The sequence below is a fragment of the Mercenaria mercenaria genome, chromosome 15 (assembly GCF_021730395.1).
Source record: "Mercenaria mercenaria strain notata chromosome 15, MADL_Memer_1, whole genome shotgun sequence".
In the NCBI taxonomy this organism is placed as follows: Eukaryota; Metazoa; Mollusca; class Bivalvia; order Venerida; family Veneridae; genus Mercenaria; species Mercenaria mercenaria.
Window position 1 is genome coordinate 71,022,799 of NC_069375.1, and position 11,381 is coordinate 71,034,179.

Genomic DNA, 11,381 nt, shown 5'->3' on the forward strand with positions numbered 1-11,381 from the left:
TAAAATTATATTAAAGCTCAATAAAAACTGTCCATAAAACGGCTCAGAATTAGTGCATTACCATTAGAAGGGGCTTAACTCACGCAAACATATAATCAGAGCTATAGGAATCGTCTCCCCTGATGTTGATCACAGACATATGTTAATCAAGATTTATAAAACAACCGACCAAGCAAATAATATAGAAAATTGTAGCAATACAGTTGGGAGAATAGAATGCTCCTTCTAATGTCATTGTTTCAAGTATTCGACCATACTATGTTTTGGGTCTAATTTTCTCAAACATTTTCTCCTGAAACCACAAGGTATAGGCCTTTGATATTTGGTATGTAGACATTGCAACTAAAAGGAAATTTTACTATGCTTTAACTTGTATTAATATTATTATGTTTTGTGTCGTATTTATTTACATTGCTTCGTTGTGTCGTAAAACTGTGACGTACAGTGTGTGCTAACGTCCTTTACAAATCTTTTCTATAGTTTTAATAGCAGCTTATTTCAAATACCTTTGTTATTTTAAAGAGGGGAATAATCTAGAATTTAAGATACATGTAGAGATGTCTTTAAGATAAGTGTTTGATTACATTAGAGAAATACTTTCTGCAACTAGGTTACATTTATTTCGCATGATTTAGAGCAACTTTATCAGTCCTACAGATATATTTATTCTAGGACTGGAAATGCAGGTGACTATCAACTTTCTAGTGTATTTTTTTCTGCAAGAAATCGGCGGCTGATTTTTCAGTTAGATTTTATTCTATTGTAAATATTGCGGCTTTATGCAATAAGCAATTGCGAGGTAAAGTATCTATTTCTATCTGCTTACAAAAATGTATTATAGAAAAAATCTGAATATTAAAGCATGGTATTTATTCAAGTGCAATCCGTCACGTGATTATAACAGCCGAACTAATTTCAAAGCAATACCGCCGTGCTGATAATATAAACATGGTGTAGATTCTGCTTTAAACAGTTTACATAACTGTTCTAGATAAAATATGGTACATCTCTTATAATGCAAGGATGCTGACATAATTTATATTTAAAATTTGCGATTGCTCACTGAATAAATGAATCTGGCGTAAAATGGAAACTTATAGACTTTTCATTTTTACTGGATTTTTGAGTGTTTTGATGGCGATTAGTGCTGGATTAACTATATATTTCATTTTGAAAGCTGAGTTTGAAAATCAGATAGAAGACAGATTAAATGGCTTGAATATTGGATTAAAACAAACATTATCAAATTGTACTCAGAACATTACAAGAAGGACGTTTCAAGCCAGCACGTTTAAGGTAGTAGACAGCTAATGACAGTCGGCAGTTTCCGTGAGATTTCGTATTCTCGTCTGCTATTTCGGCAATTTCCGTAATATTTCGTATTCTCGTCTGCTTTTTCGATATTTTCCGCGAAATTTCTTATTCTCGTCTGCTATCTCGACATTTTCCGTGATATTTCGTATTCTCGTCTGCTATTTCGGCAATTCTCCGGTCGAAAATTTAGCTCATACGAGCAATTGTTTCCGTGACAACCTGAGAATACCGTAATCACATATTGACAAAGCATAATTAAAAATGGCATTTACCGATTGGCGTTACTGGTCTAATACCTTAATCAGGCTGATAAGCATTATGTTATTGGAAACGAAACATTATCAAAATTGTCTACAACCGGAAATGGTACACTGTGTACTGAGACGCAGCTTCATCAATACGTTACTCTAATCTTGGATGCAAGAGTAGAATTACTCGAAAGTGGCAAGTTATTGATTGTATTGTTATGCAAATGACTTGTTTGTTATGTTTAAATTTAGTTTAGAGTTACCCTGTCACAATTTAGGCATGGAGACGACATTTTTCAGCTTTTTTTTATGGTGGAGGCGGAGCCCCATATGTTCCCCTGTGCATTGTGTCGGGCATTGATGGGCACTTGTGTAGAATCACAAAGCCTGCTTACATGAAGAATTCTAAACCCAAAGCAAGGTATCGAACCAACATCGGTGAGGGTTTGGCGACATTTATAGTCACTCGGCCATGATCAAAATATACATATATCAGAAATGCGTAACTATGATTAAATATTAAGTAAAAGTTGTTTAATACGGGAAAACCGAAGGTTTTTCCGTCTATAGATAATGTGTACGTGTATATATGTCAAAGTAAACCTATATACCGTTCAACTTGGGAATATGTTCTATACCTTCACCGGTTTTGTTGTTGTTGTTCTCCCATAATTCTACCGGACCTGCTGCCGTGCTTGCGCAATAAATAATTTTCAGGACGACATTTGATAAAATAAAATTTCTTATGAAGGATCGGGCGCCGCATTATTAAAACAAATTATTCTATCCAGTTGAAAATTCGCGGTATCAATAGAAATCGGTGTTATTCGGGTTTTTTCATGAAACGAGTTTATGGATGATTCAAGCGGCCCGCTTTTTGTTTCCAATAATGAATTATGATGTAAGCTACATTACTGCACTGTTTGAATAACAAAACCATTGTATATTTATTTCTTTGAATGTAGAAAAGCCAATAATTTCAAAAATGTCAATATAAAACGAATATAGACACGCTGTCCTAACAAAATTTATTTATATACATAATTTTATCACACATTTATGTCACAAGTCACTGTGGTGCAGTGGTTAGCGCACATATTTTCCATGCGCGAGGTCCGAGTTCGAATCTCGTAAGATGCTTGAATTTTTTTTTTTTTAGCTTAGGCCCAATTTAATTTTTTTCTTTATATTTATCATACTTTTTTCAATTACTGGAATTACTGGAACACAAATCAATAATAAGTATAGTTAACCAATGTTCTGTTTGTAAATTTTGAACAAAATATTCGAAGGCATGGAAAAGCATATATCGATATTACTTATCTCCCCTCCCTTCCACAATCTTTCACATACATTGCAACTACTTTCTAAAAGTCAATTCATTGACTAGAGTTTAAGTAAAATTACACTCGGAAAAAAATGTTGGCTATAAACTTGAGAGGTTCACTACGATCACTATCAAGCTAGGAAATTAACCTTAATCATATTCAAAAAAAAGGTCCCAGACTGTTAGCAGTTATGTAAATTAAATTGAATTTCGTCCAAGAGTGTTTGTGTTATATATAAAATTCTGGTCAAGAACTTTTTACAATGAATTTGAAATAAAAATTTCACAAGTAAATGGTTGTTTGTCATTCTCACATACACGAGTTTTACCATAGCTGTATTAGTGGAACACAATTTGTCATAAAAGAGTGTCATTTGACAATAATGGTATTTAAAAGAATTAAAATAGTCCGTGTTTAGGATAGCAGGATTATGTAAGTTCCAGTATCTATACTACAAAAGAATATCAGAACAAGATGATATTGAATGTGATGTTACGCAGGCATAATGTGTAAACTGTTGTGTTTTATTTTTTGGATTGTTTTGTCGTTTTTAGAAACTATTTGTTTGTAACAAATGAACTGAAAAGAATATGTGCATTTCCGGAATCAGAAATTTGTATTAGAGAAACAAATTGATAGCAAAGGCATGATCGTTGTAAACAGAAACAAAATTGGTAATATTATGTATAAATAAATGACTTGCATTTATCTGTATATAATGAAATATTTATCCAAAACTACTGAGGAAGAGTGTGTTTTACGCATGCTCACTGACAACACATAAAGGCCTGATATTGGGTCACTTTTGAATGACTGTTGCACCATATATAATACTATGAAAAAAAAAATTGTAAATGACAAAGTGTTCGAATTTATCAATGTACGTACAGCCCCCATTTTACATACCCCTTTCCGGCGCTCACTTCGTGTGAGTTAAAATTTGCTTACTAGATATAAATTTGAATTATGTAAAGTTTTCAGCAAAAGCATTATTTTGATACCAATAAATGAAAACAATTTGCAGAAATAAAAAAGTGACAGGTCAAAAATCTCCCGTTATCTGTCCGGGTTTATGCAACAGTTTCGTTTTTGTCGTGTTGAGCGACATGTGAAGTTTCCACTTTTTTCTATTTTATCATCAGTACAACTAATGGTGCATTTTGGGACTAGATTCTGTGCACCCAAATATCACTATTATCTTTAACTCATGAACACTATTTTCCATTGTCTGTCTAGTCTTGATACATTTGAAGAAATGATTAGATCTATGTTCATTTAAACAAAACTTTTTAAAACATTTCCTCTTCTTATTTTTATAACAATAGCAAAACCATCAGGCTTACTGTCAAAACTGAAAGCCAAACAGAAAATATCTGAAAGAACAATTTAATGCAGAAAAAAGAAAGAATCCGTATCACTATCACCAGGTTTTCCCGTCAGATAGGCAGCGCCTAATTTCATATTAGGGGATGAAAATTCCCGAGACGGTAACGTCCGTATATAGATATTCGTCTTTGCTGTTTGCATATACTGAGGCAATTTTTTCGATGTTTTCCGGTTCCGGTTTATGTAAAATCCGCTGACTGGTTGTCTTTATGAACATCCGAGCACCCGAATCAGTCATAGAAACTCGTAAACCGCGCTAACATGATTATTTTACATCTTTTTCGTAATGAAAACTGTACATGCAACTGAAAAACACTTTTAAAACAGTAAGGATGTGTAAAGACCGTCAAGTTTCTGCGTGGAGTGCAAACAAACAAAACAAAATTCTAAAAGCTAGTGCGAGAACGCTGAATGACGTCACCGGCATGGCTTCCGTAAATTTTGCAAAGTATGATATTCGCTGTTAGAGGTATGATGACACTAAATGTAAACTACAGTTTAGAGCAAAGTTTCACTTTCTTGAGCGTTGAATATTTCTTTCTAAGCGGATATATAAAAGATAAATCCCCAATGCTAGGCGGTGCCTTAATTCATATTAATATCACATTTCTGTCTGAAAATGCTTTAGACACATTTCCTTCATATTTCAGACATCATACATTTGTTTAATAAATTTTTACTGCGAATACTTCGATAACTAATTTTTGTTAATCTATCTTCATAATTACTTACTAAAAACACTTTCAAAATTTTGAAAAAAGAAATCATACGATCTTTAAGTCGCGTTTCTCTATAAACTTTACTTGGTAACGACCTATACGTTTCTTTCATTTACGTAAACGGTACATTTAAACAGTAAAGAGACCCCTTCAAACGGGTATCTGCCGCCTATAAACGCACAGTGTCCAAAATCAGAACTAGAACCATCACGGGAGCAAATCGGTCTAAGCGCGTGACTACGGACAGGTCATTGAACGATATTTTTTTTTCACTTGGAATTACCACAGAGATCTAAACTAAAGCTGAGTTTTGTTTTAATTATATTGGAAGTGCATTTTTGACAATTTTTTAGGAAAAGCGTGAAAGAAGGTTGTACTTGGTGAAGGAAAACTAATTTAAGTATGATCCACAACAGTGTGACTTTGATGTGATTTTACAGTAAGAAAATGTGGCTTTTTATGTCAGTTTAAACGCAAGTCTTTAAAATGAGGGACGGATTTGTTGTCTAAAAGCGGTCAAGCTATGAGAAGCAGCTCTGAAAAGGAATACCATTTAGGTCGATGTGACCTCTACAAACAAGGCCGCTAGTGTTATAAATATCCTACTATTTCATGTTTTTCACATATTTTTATATGTGTTGTAGCAATTGATAAAGATGGAATAAAGGGTGAACATGGTGAGCCAGGTACTGACGGAATTATTGGAAGAATGGGAGACAAGGTAAGCTTTATGATCTAAAAATAGCTACTGCAGTTCCTTCGGAATAATCCCTCCAAAATTAAATATTTACATTCGCCCTATTCTTTTCCATTGAAAATTATGACGTTCATTTTGTATGAACAGTAAAAGGAAATGTGCCAAAGCTACGACGTCCGCGTACAGTCAGGAAGAACGTTACTAAGACGACGTCGCAGTTGTTCCGTCTGGTGAAGAGAATGGCCGGGAAGCTGAAGTTAATACTAAAAGCAACAAAATGTGTACATAACCTTGTTTACAAATGGAAAGGAGTTATAATGTGAAAATCAGAAATGATTTTCTTGCATAACAGACGGGGATTTCTGGTATTTTTATCGGTGCTGGAAAAATCCATCTTACACCCGGGGTGTAAGATGACTCTCGTGCTGTAAATGACGTATTAAGAACTACATATATGTAGCAATTTACATTTTATTTCATAAAACGGGGAAAAAAATCCAATACCTTGACAGTTCCTCTTGTTTCCTTATAGTATATTTCTCGATTCAAAAAACGTTATTTTATCAAAAATTCATAACGTTACGCTGCAACTGATAAAACAAAACCGGAACTAAATATTATTATTTGTCATTGAAACGTCATGACGTCTTTCCTGTTTACGGACGTTGGTTTCCCGCGCTTTGTTTAAATACGCAGCTAGTAGAAATAGTTCTAAAAAGAAAGCCGTTCGATTGATTTTATTTCTATTTTTATTTCTTTAATATGGTATGCAAGAAAAAGATTCTGTCAATGGTTGTAGGTGCAGATGGGAATATCCAGCTTTCGGGTAACTGTTTACGCGGTTAGTCGGCTGGAGCCTCGTAACCACCTAAACAGTTACCCTCGAGGCCGGAAATATCCATCTGCACCTACAACCAGTGAAAGAATCTTATATTCTTTTCGGTGTTCTTGCGAAATGAACAAAGGATTGGCGCGATTCATGGATTTGTCGATCATATTCTGTCGTTTATTTCGCATGAACACCGAAAATTATTTCATTTCTTAAACTGATTTGTACACAATGTTAACAACAAATCATGTGTATCTATTTATGTACACTGAGCTTGTAATAGACACATGTTAGATCGTCACGAGAGGTGATTTTGATTTTTTTTCTATTCTGGTGATCGATTCAAAATGTAGTTTTTTTAGCTTTAGTACAGATTAAATGAACATAATTTGCCTGAGAAAATGAATTCCTTTCAGAATAAATGTTTTATATTTTTTGTCAAATTTTGCATTGGCAGTTACACATTTAGCTAAAATTCATTTACACTGAAGGGATACTTCTCTTTGTCTGGGAAAAAGGAATAAATGTACTTAGTTTGAAAATTGCCTCTTGATAGACAAAGTTAAGATATTCTGATATTTATCAAAGCCAGGGTAATACTGGAAATTTAATTAAAGTTATAAGAAATGCTCAGATTTTGTAATATTTTCAACTTAAGAAAGAGGGTTAACTATAAAAACGATTATTAAACAAGAGGGCCAAGATGGCCCTAGGTCGCTCACCTGAGAAACACACCATAATACACCATAACAGTGTAAACATGTTTGATCTAGTGATTTCATAGAAAAAAAATATTCTGACCAATTATCATTAAAATTGGAGCAAAAACAAGTATTTTCTTTGATTTGACCTAGTGACCAAGTTTTTCACCCCAGATGACCCATATTATTCTGACCAAATTTCATGAAGATCAATTGAAAAATACAGCCTCTATCGCATACACAAGATTTTTCTTTGATTTTGACCTAGTGACCTAGTTTTTAAACCCAGATGACCCATATTCGAACTTGACCTAGATTTTATCAAGACTATCATTCTGACAAAATTTCATGAAGATCAGTTGAAAAATACAGCCTCTATCACATACACGAGGTTTTTCTTTGATTTAACCTAGTGACCTCCTTTTTGACTACAGATGACCCATATTCAAATTCTACCCAGATTTCATCAAGGCAATCATTCTGACTTACTTTCATGAAGATAATTAAAAATAAAATACAGCCTCTATCGCATACACAAGGTTTTCCTTTGATTTGACTTAGTGACCTACTTTTTGACCCAAGATGACCCATATTTAAATTTGACCTAGATTTTATCAAGGCAATCATTCTGACCAAATTTCATGAAGATCAATTGAAAAATACAGCCTCTATTGCATACACAAGGTTTTTCTTTGATTTGACCTAGTGACCTACTTTTTGACCCCAGATGACCAATAATCAAACTCAACCTAGATTTTATCAAGGCAATCATTCTGGCCATATTTCATAAAGATCAATTGAAAAATACAGCCTCAATAGCATACACAAGGTTTTTCTTTGATTTGACCTAGTGACCTAATTTTTGACCCAAGGTAACCCATATTCAAATTTAACCTAGATTTCATCAAGGCAATCATTCTGACTTAATTTCATGAAGATGAATTGAAAAATATAGCCTCTATCGCATACACAAAGTTTTTCTTTGATTTGACCTAATGACCTACTTTTTAACCCCAGATAATCCATATTCGAACTCAACCTAGATTTTATCAAGGCAATCATTCTAACCAAAATTCATGAAGATTAATTTAAAAATACAGCCTCTATAACATACACAAGGTTTTTCTTTGATTTGACCTAGTGACCTAGTTTTTGACCTCAGATAATTCATTTTCAAACTCAGCCTAGATTTCATCAAGATTATCATCCTGACTAAAATTCATGAAGATTAATTGAAAAATACAGCCTCTATCGCATACACAAGGTTTTTCTTTGATTTGACCTAGTGACCTAGTTTTTGACTCCAGATGATCCATTTTTAAACTTGGCCTAGATTTCATCAAGGTAATCATTCTGATCAAATTTCATGGAGATCAGTTGAAAAATACATCCTCTATCGCATACACAAGCTAAATGTTGACGGACAGACAGACGACAGACAGACAGACGCCGGACATCGAGTGATCAGAAAAACTCACCTGAGCATTGCTCAGGTGAGCTAAAAAGAAGAAACAGATCAAACGTGTATTCTTATAGAGATCTTACTTTATGCTATGGGTCTTTCTGTCCCTCCTTAACAAATCGCTAGAAGACTATAAATGATGCTTGGTTGTGAATAACCATCTTTACAACCGTATATCAAAATGAACTTTGTAACCTTAAATTTTACCTTCGCGAATATCGAAAAAAAAAAGAAAAGAAAAAAAAAAAAGAATTATAGGTCGACAGACAGAAGATCATATTACTCTAGCTATTCACTTACATTGCAAAATCTTTGATAGTAATTTCATTTAATATCGGAATGATGTTTTTCGATTTTGAAGGACATATCACTGATTACAGTACTGTATTAATCCAAAGATATACGGTTTACTGCAGGGAGAAGGAGGGTTTTCTATGTATTCATTTACACATCACAAAACTTTCCAATGGAATAGCATTTGTTTTAGTCTTTGGATGATGCATTTTAATTTCAAGTTCAAATACATATTAAAATTAACATCTCATTCCTTTTTTTTACACTGAATCATAGGGTTCCCAAGGCGAAACTGGGTCAAAAGGAAAACAAGGAATACAAGGGGTAAAAGGCGATAACGGAGAGAGAGGAATTGTTGGTACTGCTGGAGAAAGAGGTGTAAAAGGTGAACCAGGAACCCTAGGCCCAAAAGGTGATAAGGGATTAGTTGGTTTACCTGGATTACCTGGTGAGAAAGGCGAAGACGGTATACCAGGTCTTAATGGAATACCCGGACTACCAGGTAGAGATGGCCCAAAAGGGAAGAGAGGGCAAAGAGGAACGAAGGGTAGAAAAGGGGAAAAAGGCGAAAAAGGCGGAAATTCTTCCACATAGGTTACAAGAAATTGCCGGTTCAAGTGTTTGAGTTGCAAGTAACACTACAATTTAGCGAAATTACACAAATAGAATACTGAGTTGTTAAAATTGACTGTTTTGTCTCAAACAGAGGAAGATTGTGTTTGATAATTACTATGATCAATACAGGAGAAAAAGAATGAATATGAAATAATATTTGAATATTGTATAATACTTGTAAACGGAATACCACTGAATAAAACTTGAATATGGAATAATACGGAATAGTACTTGAATACGGATTAGTATGGAATTACACTTGAATATTGAATAACACTTGAATATGGAATAAAAATTGATATGGAGTAACACTTGAATATTGTATAACACTTGTAAACGGAATAACACTTGAATACAGAATAATACGGAATGACATTTGAATGCTGAGTAACACTTTAATTCGGAATAATACTTGAAACTGAAACTTCACTTGAATACGGAATAACTCTTGAATACGGAATAACACTTGAATACAGAATAACACTCAAATTGATAATAAAACTTGAAACGGAATAAACTCCAGTCAAGGATAACACTTGAAAACGGAAGAACTTGAATTACAAATAATCAGAAATCATTGATATACAAAATACAACGGTGTTCATAACTTCTTGCAGGAATGTAAAAAAAGTATACGCACCTTTTTATGGCCTCTAAAAGTGGGAAACCTATTTAATTTCTGCTAAAACATTGTGATGTTCCACGTGACGGGCTGTCAATAGCAGTCATATCTGAATAAAATTACTCAAGTTACATGCACTTCAAAGACAATATGTTAGACGAAAGTAACATTCTTTCGTGAACACGAGATGTCACAATGGAAAATGCATATGGTGATATTCGGTTGAAAATAGTTCAATACTGTGAAATCATTAATATTCGTGGGGGACTAATTTTCGTGGATTTCGTGGTTGAGTCAATCCACGAAATTCAATCCCAACGAACAAGTAAAATTACCATTCAATTTATATTCAAAAGTTGAAATCCACGAATTCATATCCCCACGAAATCGCCGTTTTGACCAAAACCACGAAATTTCATGCCCACGAAATTAAATGATTTTACAGTAAATAATGTCTGCTTGTAGTATACTATTACAGAATGTTAATTTTGCTAATTTTGCTTCCATATCATTCTTTCTTAACTCATTGGCAGAATTTTGATTAAATAATTCAGTTATCCGAGAGATAGATGTTTTTATTTATACCTTCAACTGTTGTTTTTCTTGCATGTGTATTGTTGATTTCATAGCAAAAACAAATGTTTTTTTTCTTTTTTAGCATGTCTGGCCTGCAAGAATCAGTGATATATATATTTACCAAGATTATGTCTGATTAACCTTTAGCCTACTGGCGGCAAGTGGTTCTGCGTTTGTGTCCGGTGCAGACTGGACGTACAGGCTAATCATGATCTGCACTGTTAGCAATGCAGACATTTACTTTCAGTAAACAACCCTTCAGATAATGAATGGTACTGCAAAAACTACGGTGTTCCGTTAGGACTAGAGCCTACTCCCTAGGAAGGCGAGGTGCTAAGGTACTGCGGTACTGTGGCGAAGCGCGACAGTACCATGGCGATAACACAACACTATGATAGCGAAGCACGTTAGTACGATGGTGACAGTCCAACGTTCTTTCGTGCTTTTCCATCGTATTGTCGAGCTTCGCCATCATACTGTCACGTTTCACTATCGCACTGTTGCGCTACATCAATGTTCTGTCGCCTCCCTGTCAAGCATGCGCAGAACAATTTAGTTAGTCAGCATGACGTCCTACGGCGGTTTATGCT

At 34.2% G+C, this 11,381-nt stretch overlaps 1 protein-coding gene across 1 annotated transcript; it reads left to right on the forward strand.

Annotated features, from left to right (window-relative positions):
* Positions 1 to 675: 675 nt before the first annotated feature.
* On the forward strand, positions 676 to 10,709 carry LOC123558142 (collagen alpha-1(XXV) chain-like). The gene is made up of 4 exons (XM_045350022.2): positions 676 to 1,296; positions 1,620 to 1,758; positions 5,640 to 5,716; positions 9,255 to 10,709. The coding sequence occupies exons 1-4, from the start codon at positions 1,087 to 1,089 to the stop codon at positions 9,570 to 9,572; spliced, it is 744 nt and encodes a 247-aa protein (XP_045205957.2). The 5' UTR covers positions 676 to 1,086; the 3' UTR covers positions 9,573 to 10,709.
* The last annotated feature ends 672 nt before the right edge of the window (positions 10,710 to 11,381 follow it).